This window comes from Emys orbicularis, chromosome 2 (genome assembly GCF_028017835.1).
Source record: "Emys orbicularis isolate rEmyOrb1 chromosome 2, rEmyOrb1.hap1, whole genome shotgun sequence".
Lineage (NCBI taxonomy): Eukaryota > Metazoa > Chordata > Testudines > Emydidae > Emys > Emys orbicularis.
This window is the reverse complement of record NC_088684.1, coordinates 12,552,228-12,572,051: the sequence shown is the minus strand read 5'-3', so window position 1 is coordinate 12,572,051 and position 19,824 is coordinate 12,552,228. Positions and strand designations below refer to the sequence as shown.

Sequence of the window (19,824 nt, the reverse complement as noted above, 5' to 3'; positions counted from 1 at the left end):
CAGACCTGGTCCTTATGCTGCAATGCTGTATGCTACAATGATGCCAGCAGAGTTAATACTGAGTGCGGGAAAGTCTCCTACCATGGTGGACGAAATAAGGCAGCCCTCCCCAGAAACCTTCTGCAAAGGATTGCAGAGTACCTCCATGAAAGCTTCCTAGAGATCTCTATGGAGGATTCCTGGGCCATCGCAGTGCACATAAACAATCTTTTTTGGAGAGTAGCCTCTGCGTAGCTGAAGTGGCCACCAATGCCCACTACACCTACTTTTTTGTTCAAATTAAACATAAAAAATAATAGAATGTAACCCCTACAGTTTCATTGGAAATGTTAAAAACAGTTCTTGGCTGTTGGAGAGAATGGATCTTCCACTTGCCTGCCTCACATTGTCCTCCTCCTACTCCTCTTCCTTGTCAACAATGTCCTCCTCGTTGTTGCTCGAGGTCGCCCTGGGCTCCAAGGAGGTATCCATGGAGCGTTTTGGGGTAGTGGTGCCACTGAGAATCGCATGCAGTTCATCATAAAAGTGGCATGTCTGTGGGGCAGAACCAGAACAAATATTCGCCTCCCTTGTCTTCTGGTACGCTTGTCCAAGTTCCTTTATTTTCACGCGGCACTACTACATGTCTCTGGTGTACCCCTTCTCCTCCATGCCCTGCGCGATCTTGGCATAGATATCAGTGTTTCTTCTGCTGGATCAGAACTCTGCCTGCACAGACTCTTCACCCCACAAAGCAGTAAGATCCACCGCCTCCTGTGTACTCCATGCTGGAGCATGTTTGCAGCCTTGAGTCTCCGGCGAGCTCTCCACGCTGATTGAACAGGAAATGAAAATTCAAAAGTTCCCGGGGCTTCAAAAGTTAACAGGGGAGCAGCTGTTTCCTGTATAACTGGGCGATGTGCAGTGGAGTTGAAAATGTTCTCCAGAGCAGTCACAGCGGAGCACTGTGGGACACCTCCTGGAGGCCAATTCATTCAAATTACACAACGCTATCCCCATGTTGACCCATGGATGTCAAATCAAGCGCTATGCCTCTCGCAGACATGGAGTACAGAAGTCGACTTTACAGGCCACTTAAGTCGCGGAAAGGTCTCGGTAGTGTAGACACATACATTATTAGATCAGCTTAACGCGACTTATGTCAACCTCATTTTGTAGTGTAGAACAGGCCCAAGAGTGCAAAGCACTGAAGACACGCAATAAGGGTACGTGTACATTTGGAGCTGGAGGTGTAAATATCACCTTGAGGAGACATACCCCCATTTGCTCTGATGCAGTTAGCACATTAAAAACAGAAGTGTAGTCATGGCAGCATGAGAGGCTAGCCACCTTGAGTACATGTCTAGCGTCTTAGGCCATGTCTACACTACAAACCTTGGTTGATGCAAGTAACGGTCAGCATAAAGCCACCACAGTTAGTGTATTGCTTGTGTGGGTGCATGCTTGGTTCCTTGAGTCAGTGCTGGGCATACTCACCAGCAGTGCTTGTGTTGATGCACAATGCAATGCACCATGGGGAGGGATCCCAACGTGCAACCTGCCAGCATCCAGCGCACTGTCATTTGGGAAGTTTGGCAATGCATGGTGGGGCAGAAACAAGTTGTGCAGGGGTGACTGGGAGCAAGGTGTCAACTTCCCAGTGTGCAACTGTGTCCATCCTATGATGTCATCTAGATGCCATAACTTTTGTGCCTTTTTAAAAAATCCCATGAACCTGTGTGGTCCTCCTCGCTGTGTGCCATCTCTGACAGAAGCATGGAGCCGGCACTATTCTCATAAGCATTGCAAGTACAGGACACACAATCCTCCAGTATTTGCAGAACAGTAAGAGGAACCAAATCAGTGTGGAACATGACAATTTCTTGGAGGACAGGTTGCTGTGGGATATAGTGAGAACCAGTTCAAGGCTGTTGGTGGCATTCACAGAGCACCTGCAGATGGTGGAGTGCTGCTTCTGGGCCTGAGAAATGAGCTCTGACTGGGGACCACATCGTAGAGGAGGCTTGGGATGATGAGCAGTGGCTGCAGAATTTTCAGCTGTGCAAGGCCACATTCCTGGATGTGTGTGTGTTGAGCTCACCCCAGCCATCCAGCTCAGGGTCACCAAAATGAGAGCTGCACTGACAGTGGAGAAGCGAATGGTGATTGCACTGTGTAAACTTACAAAGCCAGGTTGCTACCGGTCAGTGGGAAATCATTTTGGAGTTGGAAAATCTGCTGTGGCGGCCATTGTTATGCAAGTGTGCAGGGCCATTAATCATCTCATGCTAGGCAGAACTGTGACTCTCGGCAATGCGAAGGACATAGTGGATGGATTTGCAGCAACGGGGCTCCTGAACTGTGGTGGAGCAATAGACAGAATGCATATCCCTATTTTAGCACCAGACTGCCGTGCCGCAGAGTACATCAACAGAAAGTGCTACTTTTCTATAGATATACAAGCATTGGTGCATCACCTGGACATTTCATCAACGTCAGTGTTGGCTGGTCAGGGAAGGTGCATGGCACTTGCTTCCTTAAGTATGCAGAATTGTTCAGAAAGCTACAACAGAGACTTTCTTTCCTAGCCGGCAGATTATCACTGGGAATGTTGACATTCCAATAGTGATCCAGGGGGACCCAGCGTACCCCTGGCTCATGAAGCCATACACAGACCACCTTGACAGCACTGGCCACCTCGACAGCACTAAGGAAAGATTCAACTACTGGTTCAGCACGTGCAGAATGACAGTGAAATGAGCTTTTGGTAGTTTGAAGGAACGCTGGCATTGTTTACTCACAAGATTGGATCTCAGTGGGGAAAAAAAAAAACATTCCAGTGGTTATAGCTGCCTGCTGCATCCTGCATAATATCTGTGAAGCAAAGGTGGAAAAGTTGCCTCCGGGGCGGAGGTGGAGTGGATGTCCACTGAGTTGGACCAACCAGACACAAGGGCTATTAGAAGAGCTCAACATGGAGCTATATAGCTCACCGAGGCTTTGAAAGAGCATTTTAGCAATCAGCCACAAAATGCATTGTGGTGTACTGTGCTCTACCTGGCCTTGCTGCTTTGGCGCTGTTAGGAGATGTATAGTGCTTGGTGTACATCTATGAACATAACACGGTCAATGCACCTATTAATTTTGTAGAGCTTGCTGTACATTTAAGGTTATTACACTATGTTTTTCATTGACCCTGTGAGTTGTGTCATGTTGTACAGTAACACAAGTGGGTGCTTTGAGAACTGCAAGGCATTCTGCAGCATACGTTGTGAACTAATGATGATCAATTATTTTCCAAATAACAGAATTTTATTCAGTAACAAAACCAGTGCAAAAAAAAAATCAGTGCAATTTAAAAGCAAATACATTCAAAACTTAATATAATGGAAGAGAACTTAACAAGGGGAAGGAACATTCATGTACATTTTACCTACATATACAGCAACTATGGTTTTCACAGGTCAGCGTATGTGAAGCTGTGGTTGTTTGTAATGCCCCCAGGATGGAGTGGAAGGGGGTAAGGATGTGGCCCCTGATGCCACGTGGAATGTTGAGGGGGGATGTAGGGAGGTGATGAAATGGAGTTCTCTATAGACTGCAAAGGGAGGCAAGCCTGGGATTGTTTTACCTGTAGGTCCACAAGAGTCTGCAGAATCTGTGTTTACTGCTGGAGAAGCCCCATTATGTCCTGGTGCATCTCCCTCTCCTTTTCCTGCTGTGACTTTCTCCTGTCTGCTCTTTTCTTCTCCAGGCTGTCTGCAATGTTCACCCTCCAGCCCTTTGTTCAAGGTCTGATGCAGCACTGGTTTGCAGGATCTGACTGAACATGTCATTCCAAGTCCTCTTCGTTCTACTCATGTGGCTCAGGCATTCCATGGGTGTGGAGGGGGAACTGCTCAAGGCCACAATGGCAGCAGGTGCAGATTAACCACCAAGAGGTACCATTGTCGGTACAGTCAAAATGGAAAGCGAAAGTTAAGATTCAGAACTCCCTTTCCTTGCTCCCATAAAGTTTTAAACAAGACACGCTTATTGACACTTCTGCTTCAGAGTGCTTGTGCATGGCACCGCTCAATGCTCCAACCATGGTGAGTGTAGCACTCCAGAGGTGAGGAAAATGAGGAGGGAACTGCTTGGTTGCATGAAACTATGAGCATAGGGCAATGGCACTGAATACTGGTAACATTTTCCCCAGGCGGTGGTGATTTTAGTGGATATCTCACTCCTGAGGGTAACAAAGGCACAGAGCACAGCTGTTGCTGGTATCCGAATGCTGTCCAGGCCCATATGCTACTAGCTTGTGTACTGCAATAGCACCTGGCAATGTTATCACTGACTGGGGTGGGAAAGTGTCTTACTGCAGAGGAAGAAATATGGTTGCCAACGTTATACACCTTTGGGAGAGGGTCGCAGACTACTTCCACAAAAGTTTCATTGAGATCTTTCAGGAGGATTCAAGGGACATCCCTCCTCAGAGGTATCCATGGTGGTCCGCGGAGTGATGGTGTGGTCTTCGCCAAGGCATGCAGGTCTTCATAAAACAGACAGGTGGTTGGGCACTGGATTGACTGTTGGCCTTCCTGGCCTTCTGATATGCCTGATGCAATTCCTTCGCTTTCACGCGGCACTGCTGCTGGTCCCTGTCATGCCCATTCTCCTGCATCCCTCATGCGATGTGCTCATAGATATCCACATTTCTACAGCTGCACAGCCTCTTCTCCCCACAAGCCCAGGAGATCCAATATCTTCTGTTTACCCCAAGCTGGAGTGCGTCTGGAGCGTGTAACCGGCATGGTGAGCTGGACAGTTGCACACAACGATAGAGAGCCGCTAGGTGTGCTCGCCAAACTGGACAATCAGGAAAAGGCTTTTCAAAAATTTGGGGAGCTTTAACAGGGATGGGGCCTTCTGGTCTCTGTGACCCTTGTCAGTGGAGTTAACAATTGTGACCAGAGAGGTCAGTGTCAGGCATTGTGGGACAGCTGCTGCAGGACTGCTAGAATCGACATAAGTAATGCAGTGTCGACACGCATGCTGCGTCAACCTCAATCGAACCATGTCTCAAGGATGCTGGAAGAGGTGGTGTTCCTGCATCGCTATAATGGGGCAGATACATTGGTGGGAGACAAATTTAAGTGTAGACACATGAATGACTAGGTCGATGCGAGGTGGCTTACTTCGACCTAACTCTGTAGTGTAGACCAAGCCTTAGAGAGATGAGAATCTGAGGCACAGAGAGACTCAAGTGACTAGCCCAAGGTCAGACAGCAAGTCTGTGGCAGACCCAGGAACTGAACCCAGAGTTCAGCCTTTTAACCAGGAGCCCATTCTCTCTCTCTCTCTCTCTGGAGCTGCCATGATGTTTATTACATCTCCTCAAGCTTTGATATATTACCATAAGGACACTCCATAAGGAGGAGGAAACCTCATGGCTGGCCTTGTGTTTATATATTTTAACGGATGTGATTCAATCAGTTTTCTGGAGGCTGCTTCTAAGCGGTAGGCAACACTTCAATGTATTTATCCCACCTAAAATGTGAGCTACAGAAAGGAACTCCAAAGAACAAAGGGACAAACATTGCTCAGAATCACACGACAATGGACAACAGAGTCTGGTTTGGTCTGTTGAAAAGCCTGAATCACACAAAAATGTAAAAGGACTGTCACTGTATCATTCAGAAGCATAAACAAATGATACATGACTACAAAAAACCTTCACTTGAATATTATCAAAACTGAAAGACTTTTTAATGCCACTTTTATTTATTTATCTTTTGCTTTTACAGCAGAGAAGGGATTTGATTGTGCTGGTCTTATGGAAATTGATTTGGGATGGTACTGTAAAACCAAAATCCTTTTTCGGGAAACCAGCCAAAATGTAGCTTGTTTTCTGAGGGAAACTTAAACTAAAAAACTTGAAAAGTATTTAAGTCCCACTGACACCTCATGAAGAACATCTTATTTGAAGACAATTCCTGTTAGCTATTATGCAGGTTCATTTTTTGTATTTCTTCTATTTGTCACATGTTAATATTACTACAAACGTCACTTGAATTAAAGTAGAACCTTTGTTGTTTACAGGTTTAACTTTCTTCCTGTTTATTAGCACTGATTGAAAAGCAGAATTTCCATCCTCGGCAAATTCTTATAATTCAACACTAGATTTTGCCCCAAATTAGGACAAAAAGTTGAAACATCTTGTTTGTGTGTCTGTTTGTTAAACAGAACAAAAAGTTACAAAAAATTCTATTTGAAAATTCATGTCATTTCATTGAACTGAACATTTCATTTCTATTTTAACCTATGTCTGCATGAGCTGTCGCGGTGACTCGTGGGAATTGTAGTTCGGGTGCCGTATGCCCCCATTTGCTATGGGCTGGGCACCCCAGCCAGACTACAACTCCCATGATGCATCACAGCAGTTCATGTAGAGGAGAGACCATAGTCACTCATGAGAGATTTAATCCAGCGAGGGAGCCCAGCCCTTAGCAGAGAACAAAGACTTGAGGCATCCAAATTACAACTCCCCTGAGGCCCTACTATGGCTGAGGCAGATACAGATCAATGTCCAATAGACACAACCAAAACCCAAATATTTTGATGAGATTTTCCCGCACAACATTTTGATTTTAAGGAAACGGCAGTTTTCATCAGAAAATCACTCCGGGGGAAATCCCAAACCAGCTCCAATTTGCACCTTCTGCCATTTGCTTTGAAAATCAGATCTGAACACATGCAGATAATATATGTGAATTTTGGCCCAAGTCATTACAATTGGCATGCCGCAGACAGGACTGCCTAGTGGTTAAGGACTCCCCTGAATGGGAGGTGAGTAAACCTGGCCAGCTAGATCTATGGACAAATCACTTAACACTGTGCCTCAGTTTCCTTATCTGTGACAAGTGAATAACAATACATTAAATAAACAAAATCTACTTTTAAAAAAGGAATACAGTTGGTTAATTGTCACATTCCCCCCATGCAAACCCTTAAAGATAAGGAAATGCCAAGTTGTGAGACACCTCTCAATCAAACCTTAACCCCCACACAGCACATTTCCACAGACAGACTGACTATGCATCTTCATCAGGAACTTCCTTTTGCCTCCAGCAGAAGAGGAAACACACTACACATACCACATTAATCTCCCTCACAGTAGAACACACAACCTTAATTCCAACTCCCAGCAATCTGAGTGTTGAACATACAGGCACAGTTTAAATATTCGACCTGCTATTTATTTGTGGGGGAAGTATCAGGGCATAAATCCAATTCATGCCACACCTGTAAATCCTCACCAAGCTTTAGTGAGGCTAACATAATTAATGGTTGTAAAGTGCTTTGAGATCCTTCGATCAGAGTGACACATCTTATTATTTTTACATATATTTTAATGACACCATATATCCTTCCCTGGAACTTGAGAAGAGTCAGAGGTTGTAGTTTGGCCTGCATTCTCCAAAGTGACTCTAAACCTTGGAGAACTTTTTGCCCAGCTCAGACTAAGTTTTGGATCTACAATAAAAACTGAAAGTCAGTATTGGTTTTTTAAACGAAAGGTTGGCACACAACTGGTCAGAATCTTTACTTATTTGACACCCCAACTGGTAGCCCTGGAGGCTGCTATCCCAAAAGATTAAGATTTCAGGTAGGGAACAACCACTAGGAAGAAAATAATTCCAAAGCAAGAAAAATCCTGTTTTCATGCAAATATCCCTGGAGGGAAGAAATATCATATTGACAACATTTTGTCTAAAATGAATGTTTTCCAATATTTTGTGAGGTATCTGTGGCTCTTCACTGTCTACATCCTATGTTCTCGTTAAACACAATTCACTTTAAGAATATAAATGAAATATAAAGTGAGATAGAGAGAGAAATAAATCAGCAGCTGACTGATTTTGCTACCCAGGCTTATATTTGTGGCAACTTCAATTGAGTGAGTACCCACTAGTACTCATGGGATCATAGAAAATTAGCCTGTCATTTCTCTGTCAAGATTCACGCTGCATATGGTAACAAATAAGTTAAAGTGCTTTCGATGAATAAGGGTAGGACTGGGAATAAAGAATCCAGGGCAGGATTTAAAAAAAAAATGCTCTGTGTTGCCCTCACTCTGCTCCTTGTGAAGAAATTGGGAGTTTTAGGCTAGGTCTACACTACCCGCCTGAATCGGCGGGTAGAAATCGATCTCTTGGGGATCGACTTATCGCGTCTCGTCAGGACGCGACAATCGATCCCCGAATCGACGCGCTTACTCCACCAGCGGAGGTGGGAGTAAGCGCCGTCGACTGGGAGCCGCGGCAGTCGATTTTGCCGCCGTCCTCACAACAGGGTAAGTCGGATCTGATACGTCGAATTCAGCTACGCTATTCGCGTAGCTGAATTTGCGTATCTTAAATTGACACCCCCCCTGTAGTGTAGATGTAGCCTTAGTGTTGCTTTAGCAGGCGCAGAGTTAGGTCAATGCTGATCACTTTTGAAGCTATCTCCCCTTCAGTTCTTTTTCCTCTTCTGCCCCCAGCAGAGAACGGCCTTGGATAAGTCACTCCCCCTGTCAGCCTGTCAGTTATCCCCCATGTAAAAGGTGATGTATGCTCTTTACCTGTCTCAGATGGCATTGGGGAAAGGTGTTAGTTACAATAGAGTGCTCTGAAGATGTAAAGGATGTAAAGTGGGTCAAACCCTAACAGCCTGTTTGTTTTGACATGGACAAATCTCCCACTGAAGGCACTGGGAGTTTTGCCTGAGTGTGGGCTATGAGAGTTCTCTTATGATTTTAAGAGGCATGTGTGGGTGGGTGTGCGGGCGGCGGTGCTGTTGACTGAGGAAAAAATCTCCATTATAATATAAACAAGAGAGAACATGATTGCCAGCTGCATTCAACGAAGGCTCTCCGCGCTGATTTAGATTCATTTAAAGGGCTGCTTGTTTGTTTTAATTGGGTTACAAATGTTTTCAAATGAATTCCTGGAACTGCTGAATAGAAGACTGAAGTTCGTGTTGCCAGCCATTGAACTGGATTCTGCACAGTGCCAAAGGCTGCGCAGCTTTTATCAGTCCTGTTTTTATGGACAATGGCAATTCGACAAGGAATGATGACTCAAATGCCTAGAGAGCTCCTGGACGTTTTAAAATAGAAATCACTTGAAGTTCCTGGATGAACTTTCATTAGAAGGCAAGTCAACCTAAGCTGAACATAGAGGGTGTGGCCTCCTACTGCACTCAGGGAAGGATTTGACAATCAACCGTTCAGACACTCATGTCAGAGGCTATTTGCACATTGTAGTTTTGTCTTATGAGCAGCGGTATGTGCTTCCTCCTGTTTAGAGAGAGCAGCACAAAGGATGTTGTTATCCAATAAAGCAGGTTTAGTTTCCTGCTCTTAGTTTCTCTACAAAACTGTGCATATTTTAAAAGTTCTATGTTGTTGTCCCAACACGTTTTATCCCCGTCAGTAAAGATACAGGTTTTCCTTCCCAGATGGAATTATCTTCTTTCCATTGTGGGACTGCTGAGGAATCAGGTCCCAAAAAGCACAGCCCCTTGCCTTCTATAATGAACAGTGATTTCTGCAGCATCCTGGAGCATGTCACTCAAGTCCTGCTTTACATTCCCCACAGACATCTTACTTTTTTCATGCTGCTCCCAGAAAAGCAGTTGGCGAAAGAATTCAGCACTGCCGGCGTACAGCTACAATGCACCAATTACTAGGGGAGCCAAAGGGTTCAGGAGCGGTGGGAAAGGAGTTTGAAGCTCCTACCGTTTGAGAGTAGTGGTGTTGCAGGCCTTGTCATTGATGGGAAGTGTTTGGCTGCTGGGGAAAGCAGGAGTGGGAGCAGAGACGTGCTGCAGGCTGGGGCAATGGACACAAAACCCCCATTAGCACAATATTCCTATCGTACTGCGTTTCTTCTTGCATCTAAATCAGAAGTACTAGGCCCACCCTCTGCTGTTCCACACTCTCCTATTTCCTCGGGCGGGTTTTAACTAGCCATGTTAGTTTAAATGTTGAATCGGGAGATTTTAACCAGCTCCTGGCTCAGCTCCCTAAAGACAAAAGAAGAATTAAAAGCAGCTCATCTCTGTCTCTAGCGCTGCTGAGTGCGGAAGCTAGGGAGACGTGCTAGCTGGTCTTTAAAACACCCCTCTAGCCCTCTTTCTGCAGTAGGGTGACCAGATGTCCTGATTTTATAGGGACAGTCCCGATTTTTGGGTCTTTTTCTTATATGGGCTCCTATTACCCCGTCCCGATTGTTCACACTTGCTGTCTGGTCACTCTATTCTGCAGGGAAACTGCTGCTTAGCTTTAGAGAGCCAAGTGGGAGTGGGTTTAAGGCCACACAGGATCATACTGTGCCTCTTCACTGTCCCAGATGCCAGACCTAAATTTGCTTCCATTGCTCATAAACCTGGGGTTACTGCATCTTCATTTCTGACGTTTGTTTACATCCGAAATGCTGAAGCATAAAACTTGAGGCTCGAAACAATACTCGGAGCGCCAACGAGTTCAATCCCGCATGCGTTCGGTAACACAGCTGGAATTTCAGAGTATCAGGTCTGCTGCAATAACTAATAAATCAGCTGTTCACTGTGTCAAAACTGAGCTGCTAATTGTATTGTACTCCACAGTTATGCTTAAAACCATCTGGGCTGGCCATGTAGCTGAGATTCTGACTGTGCACTCTGCCTTCGCCAACCATAGTGATGAGAGATAATGGAAGGGGTAATATGGTAGTAAGGCAGTGTTTACCTTAAATATCCTGTCCGTTAGGCAAACAGTGATTCTTGTTAGAAAGGATTAAGTAGGTTCTGTTGACTCACTGATACAGGTCACATTTCCCTATTTAAATGTAAGAGAGATTGGGATAGCTCTTTGGGGAGAGGATCTAGGGGGTGGGCAGAACAGTCCTGAGGGAGGAACCATAGTAACAGCCATGTCTGGGAAGAAAGTCTGACCTGCTATTTATACAAATGTATTATTGTTTCCTTCATTAATGTAGCCAGGCTCCGGGATGGGGATGAGCTTGCACTGGACAAAGCAAGATTGGAAGAATGAGAATTTCCATTGCTCTACAGCAGGGGTTCTCAAACTGGGGGTCAGGACCCCTCAGGGGGTCACAAGGTTATTACATGGGGGGTCGCGAGCTGTCAGCCTCCACCCCAAACCCCGCTTTGCCTCCAGCATTTATAATGGTGTTAATTTATGAAGGGGGTCATATTCAGAGGCTTGCTATGAGAAAGGGGTCACCAGTGCAAAAGTTTGAGAACCACTGCTCTACAGATCAACAATGTGTAATGAATAAACAGACACTGAAGAGGACAGGTCACTGATTCAGAGCAAGCTAGATTGCATGGTAACTGGGCGCAAGCAAACAATGTGTTTGAATATGGCTGGATGGAAACATATCCATCTAGGAATAAAGAACTTAGGCCATACTTCCAGGAAGAGGGACTCTATCCTGGGAAGCAGTGACTCTGAAAAAGATTTTGGGGTCGTGGTGGATATCCGGCTGAACATGAGCTCCCAGTGTGACACTGTGGCCACAAGAGCTAATGCGATACTAGGATGCACAAATAGGGGACTCTTGAGTAGGAGAAGAGAGGTTATTTTACCTCTGTATTTGGCTCTGGTGTGACCACTGCTGGAATACCGTGTCCAGTTCTGGTGCCCACAATTCAAGAAGGATGTTGATAAATTGGAGAGGATTCAGAGAAGAGCCATGAGAATGATTAAAGGATTAGAAAATATTCTGTATAGTGATAAGCTACATAGATCAAGCTCCTTGAGTCTAACAAAGAGAAAGTTAAGGGGTGACGATGACAGTCTATAAGTACCTACACGGGGAAAAAATATTTAATAATGGGGTCTTCAGTCTAGCAGAGAAAGTATAACATGATCCAGTGGCTAGAAGTTGAAGCTAGAAAATTAAGAGATAAAATAAGGTGTAAATTTTTAACAGTGAAAGTAATTAACCACTGGAACAATTTACCAAGGGTTGTGGTGGATTCTCCATCACTGACAATTTTTAAAGCTCTAGGAATCTAGATCTGATCTAGGAATTGTTTTGGGGAAGTTCTCTGACCTGTGTTATACAGGAGGTCAGACTAGATGATGATGATGGTCCCTTCTGGCCTTAGAATCTCTGAATCTACATGAAAACAATTTAAGATTCCCAGGAAACTAAAATATGATGAAACACCAAAGACTACCACACACTAATTTTTTCTTTTTTTGTTCTGCAAATAAATAAGCTTTGCTTTTATCTTAATATACTGTGACAAGATAGAGAATTTATGATCAGAAAGTTACTGAGGCTTTGCAAAAATAAGGTCTTATTATTAGATCAAAACTTTTACAATTAAGCCTTTTTCTTTGTGATCCCAGCAAACACTACAAAGATAAGCCTGCCTACACACAAAGGCTCTGAACTTGGAGAAAAGAATACTGGTTTTAATAGGCTGGTTTTGTTTGAGATTGCATGGCACAGAAGTTGCTTTTATACTATTTATTTTACCCTGTTTTATGGCTAGTGAATTTATGCTATATTAATATTTAGGTTTCTGGATGTTTATCAAGAGGCAGATAAATCCACAATATTGCACTTTCAGATTATCATTATTATTGACTGAACCAAATGAGACCATATATTGTGTTGTCAAAAATGTATTTCCATTCCACTGCATGAAAGCAAAACACTCTTTTCTTCATAAACATCCACAAAATCACATTTTTAAGCTTTAATAGTAACCCAGCTATAGATCAGTGGCCTATCATGCTGTTTATGTCTCATAGTAATAATACTTTACACTTCTCTAGCTCCTTTCCTTAGAGCGGTGGTTCTCAAACTTTTGTACTGGTGACCCCTTTTCACATAGCAAGCCTCTGAATATGACCCCCTTTATAAACTAACACCATTATAAATGCTGGAGGCAAAGTGGGGTTTGGGGTGGAGGCTGACAGCTCGCGACCCCCCACATAATAACCTTGTGACCCACTGAGGGGTCCCAACCCCCAGTTTGAGAACCCCTGCCTTAGAGGATAACAAAACACTTTATAAACAATAATTAAGCCTAATAACTGGAGCTGGTTGGCAATTTTTTGACAAAACGGGGGTGGAGGGGGAGTTGCTGATAATGCCAATTCATCGAAACTCAAACTGTCTGTGGGAAAGGGTCAGTCCCAAGAATTCCCCAGCAAACCAAAAATAAAAAGTTTTGAAATTGTTGAAATGTCACATGACGATATTTTCTGAAATGAAAAGTAATGGGTTTCAATTTAATCAATTAACCTTTTAAATTGAAATTTAACGCATAGTAAAAAAAGGTCAAAATAAAAACAAAACATTTCCATTGAGATTTCATATTTGCATCCTGACTCAGGATGAGAAAATGTCTCAAAATCTTGAAAATCCCCTCAGGAGAAGAAAGCCATTCCCCCCTCCTCCCACACCCCATAGCTATTAGTGTTCTGTCCATTTATAGAGGAGCATAATGGAGCACAGGGAGATGTTGGCAAAACTATCCGGTGGGAGAACTGAGAACATATAGTGCACATTATAAAGACAACATACACCAATAGTTACATACTTCACAGCAGTATCTAGGTCTAGGGAGAAATTACAATATCTCACATCTGTCCATCTAAGGGACTTATATGGCCCCAAGCAGCCCTATCTAAGTGCCTCACAATCTTTCATGTGTTCATCCTCATAACATCCCTGTCAAGTGGAGTTGTGCTATCATCCCTATTCTAGGGAGGGGAACTGGGGCACACAGAGATGAAGCGATTTGCCCAAGGACACTCCGGAAGTCTGTGGCAGAGCCAAGATACAAACCCAGACTTCCAGAATCCCAGTCCAGGACCAGAAGCACAAGTCCATCCTTCCGCTCTAAAGCACGGGCTGCTACTATCAGATGGGTGAACATTGTCATAAGAACTGTACCGCGACCGCCATTTCTCTGCTCTTTACCTGATCAGTGGCTGGTGTAACGCTACCAGTGAGGCATGCACTGTAACAGATATCACTGACAGGTGGAAATAGTCAAACATGACAGGAACATGGTGGTGCAAGCCTCTTCTTGGATGGAAGTGAAGCCCCAAAGTACGGCTGCTTATCACAGGGATCGCTGGAATGTCTCTCAGCCTGAAAGGAGAGGTTTACAAGGGTTAGTGAAATCTTAAGTTGTCACAGTCTACAATGGCATTGAAGGCAGCAGACTGGGAGACCACATGAGCTGAATTTTTTATCACTTCACGGTGACAGTCTCAGCTACCAGAGCATTTACTCAGCTGATGCTTATCTCTTAATTGCACTTGCAAGTAGCGGGGATGTAAATATTATTACTCTACAGTAAAAAACAGATATGACAGAATGCAAGAGCCCCATCCTGGGTCTGCCAGACAAGCAGCAATCTCCTTCCTGTACACCACACTCACACTAGGGGGAAACTTTGGGGTAGCAGAGAAGAAGTGCAGGTAGCAGGTTGCCCCGCTAATTCAAATTTCAGCACCCAAAATTTAGCACTAATCTGGATGCGTAGCACCAGACAGTCTGCTTTGCCTCAGGGGGACGGCAATTGCGAAAGAACAGACCTGTTACTGGAGGGTTTTAAAGACCCCCTCAGAGCATCCTTGGATGAACAGAGTTGTTTCACTGAGACTTGTGTAATTGTTCCTACCAAAATACCACTAGAGAAACTTTTCTTTAAAAAAGGCCTGGTGAATAATTGTTCAGACAACAATAACAGTTGTAAAATGAAATAAATGCACTAGATTATTTCTGATAAATTGCAGTTCATTTTCCTGACCCTGCTTTCTCCTCCAGGCCCTCATCGCACCCCTGACATGTTAAAGCACTTTCCCCCGCCCCGCCATCACCACCACCATGCAATAGCACAGCTTCTCTCGTTTCATCTACACCATACAAAAGCTAAATGGAAATGGCACATTGAGCTCCACTCGAAAGTGTAAGGTGACTTGGGGCCAAATTAGGTGTGACGCCCAACTCCAAGGAGCTCACTGTGGACCTCATCTAACTCCTGCTGAAGTCACTGGAAGACTTTTCAATGACCTCAGCAGGGCCTGAGAGGCTCCTTCAAGCACAGCTACAAGTGTGGCTTGGCAAGACCGGTGAACTAGGAGTAATGCAAAGCTCCTGTATCAAGGGCTGATCCTCTTCCTGTGGAAGTTAATGGCAAAACTCTCATTGATTTTAGTGGCATAGGATCAGACTCTTAGCCCATACACACAGAGGGTGAGATTTTCCAACTGTGCTCAGCCTTGACCTAACTCTGGCCCTGATTCAGAAAAGCACTAGACATCTGCTTAAGTTCATCCTTATCCAGGACAATGTTGAAGCATGTGCTGAAAATCAATGCTTTCCCAAATTGCAGCCCCTGGTCCCACTGAGTCAATGGGAAAACTCCTGTTTTCCTGTTTCCATGGTAGCAGTTAGAGAAGTGCCAAGCACCTCTGAAAATTTCACCCTTAAAATAGAAAATCTCTTGCTGCAAGGGGAGGGATGAAAAAAATGTCCTTGGTGGGGGAGAGGGATGGAGGAGGAGAGGAAGAGGAATGGGCAGGCACCTCTGCAAGAGAGACGGAAGCCAAATCAGAGCTCTCCAGTTTCCAAAAGACCCTTTAACTTTCACTGAATTCATGTTACCCAAAGGCGGGAGAGTCCCTACAATATCAAGGGGGCTTTAAAACGGCACTCACTGTTGTTCACTATCAGTAAAGTGCAGGTCCAACTTGAGCTGAAAATCTGCTTCGCTTAATGCATCTTCCACCTGCAAAGAACAGAAGGGCAGAGTTACCTGTGTAAGCCAGCTCACACAAAACCCAAGCACAAAGCAATAATTTTGTCTGATAAAGAGAGTGCAAAGAAATGTAGGAGCAGTGTGAGAAAGCTGCTGAAGTGTATACATAGAACATCTGGGCAATATAACTGGTCAGCTACAGCAGGATTCAGAGCTACTGTCCAGCTTTAGACATACAAATACATTGCTCTGAAATGAGAATAAGATTTGATGGCATTAGCAGTAAGCAAACTTTCGCTAAATGGAACGTGCTTCAGAATGCAGAAAGAACCCACATTATAAACGTTGCATCCAGCTTTCAAACAGCTTCAGAGGTGTTCAGAGCAGGGCTGTTCAGTCAAAAGGTTTTGGCTCATCTCTACTCAAAAGAGTATGTAAAACATACTGGTTAAGACATGTTAATTCCCTATTACACTACACTCAGAAATTTAAGTAATTTGGTGAATGATTGTCATTATTATTTGTATTGTAGTAATGCCCAGGAGCCGTAGCCATTGTGCTGTACCAAACAGAGAACAAAAAGGCAGTCCCTCACACAAAGAGCTGACAATCTAAATAAACCACAGAAATTAGAGATGGAAAAGTCCTATCGGCTCATCTAGTCCAAACCCTGCCAGTGAAAGATTGTCCCACTGTGACAGACTGTACCCTCATGTTCATCCTTTTTACAAGACTATGATAATTTTTTTTTTACAAAATACGCCTTATGAGGTATAATTTGAAAACTCATAATTTGCTGAACATTACTGTCCTGATGAAATATGTGTGTCAACATTGTATGTAAAGTTATACAATTCTTTTGTATGATGTCAGTAAGGCATATTCTAAATCTGAGGAAGCAGCCCAGACCAGTTCCTCAGAGACAAATTGCTAGCCAGCACCTCAGCCAGGTGTCAGCATAATCAAAGAGACTGTCACCCGGTTAAGCAGCCATTCGTTGGCAGGAAGAAGGGTGTCAGCGAGAAATTTACATCTTGGCAGACAGACTTGCTGTCCTCTGAACCCCAGCTGGAGATGATTCTCAAAGAAAAGAAATGGTATAAGAAGGGAGAACAAAGGACACAAATCATCTCTCTCCTCTCATCTCTACTCACGGCATTAACAATGTTTGAAAGACAAAAGAGGGAATTGAACTGGGGGAGGGGTCCTGGCTGAAAAATCCAGCCAGACTGCTGTGAGAGAAATTCTATTGCTTTAAGTTCACTTAGCTTGTTAAATCAGACATTAGTTTGTCTTTTATCTTTTATTTCTTTGTAACCAATTCTGATTTTTGCACCTCATTACTTGCAATCACATAAAATCTATCTTTCCATAGTTAATAAACTTTTATTGTTTTAACTAAGCCAGTATGTTTGGACTGAAATGTTTGAGAACCTCCATTTGAGATAATAGGGTTTATGCATATCATTTTCTATTAATGAAATGGCAGACTTTCTATGAGCTTGTATTGTCCAAGAGGGAGCTGGGCAGTACAAGACGCACATTTCTGGGGACAAGTCTGGGACTGAGCATTTACTGGTGTCACTCTGCACTATAATTCAGGAATGACTAGCTAGAGCACCCATATCATTCAGCTGGGAGTGATTTTGCATGCTAGAGGGTGTGCATGAACAGGCCAGCAGTGTAAAAGGCAGCCCAGGTTGGAAAATTGAGGGGACACAGCTGTTCAACAGTCCAGATTGAGGAATGTCACACCCACACAGGACATTTGTAGTGGTTTTATTATCAAGTTTAGATGTTCCAAGTAATGGATAGCTCAGCTTACTCTTTAGGAGATTATTAGTCTGAATTATATTGTGAGTTCACTGACAGCAGGGACTAGTTTTACTTCTACATTCATACAGAACCATGAACCGTGGTGATTCTCAATCAATAACTACTGCAGAGTCCAATTACTGATAAAACAATCATAAATTAAATAGTTAATTCTGAGGTAGTATCTTTTATTGGACCAACTTGTATTGGTGGAAAAGACAAGCTTTTGAGCTTACACAGAGCTCTTTAGGTCTGGGAAAGATACTCAGAGTGTCACAGCTAAATACAAAGTGGAACAGATTGTATAGCATAAGGTGTTTACACATGTTGCAAGGGACCATTCAAGACTCTGCAGTCATAGGACAAAGGGGGGTTAGTGGGTTACAGAATGTAAAATCAAAAGCTTGTCTCTTTCACAAACAGAAGTTGGTCCAATAAAAGATATTACCTCACCCACCTTGTGTCTCTAGTATTTTGGGACCAAGATGGCTACCATACTGCAAACAGTTAATCCCAACATTTCAAATATCCTTAGTCTTTATAGTTAACACCCCAATGAGATTAAAGGGGTGCTCATACCTCTCAGAGCCTTTGTTATAGGCTCTCTGCAGACTTAGGAAGAAAGCACTTTATCGGTTTGCAATTGGCTCATATTAGGAAGATTTTAGTTGCAAAACATGAGGGGTAAACATTTTAAGGACAACTTAGATTCTGCAGAATCTGGATGTACCAAGCAGGCCAAATAAATATATCATATGGGCCAGATCTGGCCTTCAAATTGAGTGGTTGACACCCTCGTCTAATAGAGCTCACCATCAGGAAGTTTTTCCTGGTTTTTTTTGTTAATAAAAGAATTTGAATTCGATTTTATGAAAAAGAAAATAAGATGAGCTGCAAATTAATTTAAATTAACCTTGGAAAGAATGGATCTAGCACTGCACCATATAGTTTGACACAATTAAAGCCAATAGAAATACGTGCTAAAAAATGGAAGCAGAATCTAATCCTCTAACAATTGTCTGTTTCACTTTTCTCAACCAGCAATGCAACTTTAGGAGAGAGTTTATAACAATGTCTTGCATTTAGTTTTAGTTAACTGAAATACAAGCAGAAATCAGTGCTTCTATTACTAAAATGCAGCTACTTCTCATGTACAACACAATGACTGTTTAACACACCATAGCAATGTAGGGCAGAAACTGAAGAAGGTGTTACTGGTTAGTGTACCCTGTCCTCTACTTGATAGAAAAGGAACTACTCCTCTGTGTATAATAGACTCTCTATAATGACATTGCTGTACACAAGCACACTGTAGCATGTACTCAGTTCGTTTGCAGCAAAAGGCCTTATATCAGTAACCAGAAGTGAAAGTAAGCAAGTCCGGTCCGGTCCTGTCCGGCGTATCGGCAAGAGCCAGTGCGCCGTGCCGGACCGACCAGCTTCCCCAGGCTGGTGATTTAAAGGGCCTGGAGCTCCCCACAGCGGCTGGAGCCCAGGGCCCTTTAAATCGCCTCCCGAGCCATTGCGGGGAGCCCTGGACCTTTAAAGCACTGCCCAAGCCCTGCCGCCACTAAACCGGGGCTCTGGCAGCAGGGCTCTGGCCGTGATTTAAATGGCCCGGAGCTCCACTGCAGTAGCGGCGGCCAGCACCCCAGGCCCTTTAAATCGCCCCAGGGCTCCTAGCCACCTCTGCAGCTGGTAGCTCCGGAGGTGATTTAAAGGCTCTGGGGCCTTTAAATCTTGATTTAAAGGTCCCGCCTCTTCCGATTGAGGCCATGCCTCTTCTGGTTGAGGCCATGCCCCTACTCAGGACTCCGGCATACCGGTAAGTCCTTTAACTTACTTTAACCCCTGTCAGTAACCCACTAAAGACATTTCAAAGGCACCAGACCTACACAGATATGCATGAATCATATGATACCTGGTATAACATTTGCTTTAACTGCATCTTGCAAAGGTGAAACAACATCTTTTTATGTGTGTGGGGGTGGGGAAGGAGATAATTTAGAATTCAAGAAGGAGTTAGCTTTGTCATAATAATCAAAGTAAAGGTACTTAAACCCTCCCAAAGTAATCTATTATTTTGCAGTGCAGGATATGATACCTCGTGGTGGGATCTGAGATGAGGAAATTCCAACCTCTACCTATTGAATATTTGTCTTGAAATACCTGCAAGCATGTTTATCAAAACAAGACTTTTTTTTTTTTAAGTGTATTGTTGTTGCTAAAACTCAAATCACAGTCACTGCTGGATACAAAGGAAAT

At 43.7% G+C, this 19,824-nt stretch overlaps 1 protein-coding gene across 1 annotated transcript in view; it reads right to left on the bottom strand.

The window, feature by feature from the left end:
- The window catches only part of FAM135B (family with sequence similarity 135 member B), a 242,186-nt gene that overhangs the window by 107,428 nt on the left and 114,934 nt on the right, over window positions 1-19,824 (bottom strand). Inside the window, exons 4-5 of the mRNA XM_065398959.1 lie at window positions 15,704-15,774; window positions 13,956-14,129 (exon numbers count right to left, since the gene is read on the bottom strand). Coding sequence (XP_065255031.1) covers window positions 13,956-14,129; window positions 15,704-15,774 — 245 coding nt within the window. The remainder of the gene's footprint in view (window positions 1-13,955; window positions 14,130-15,703; window positions 15,775-19,824) is intronic.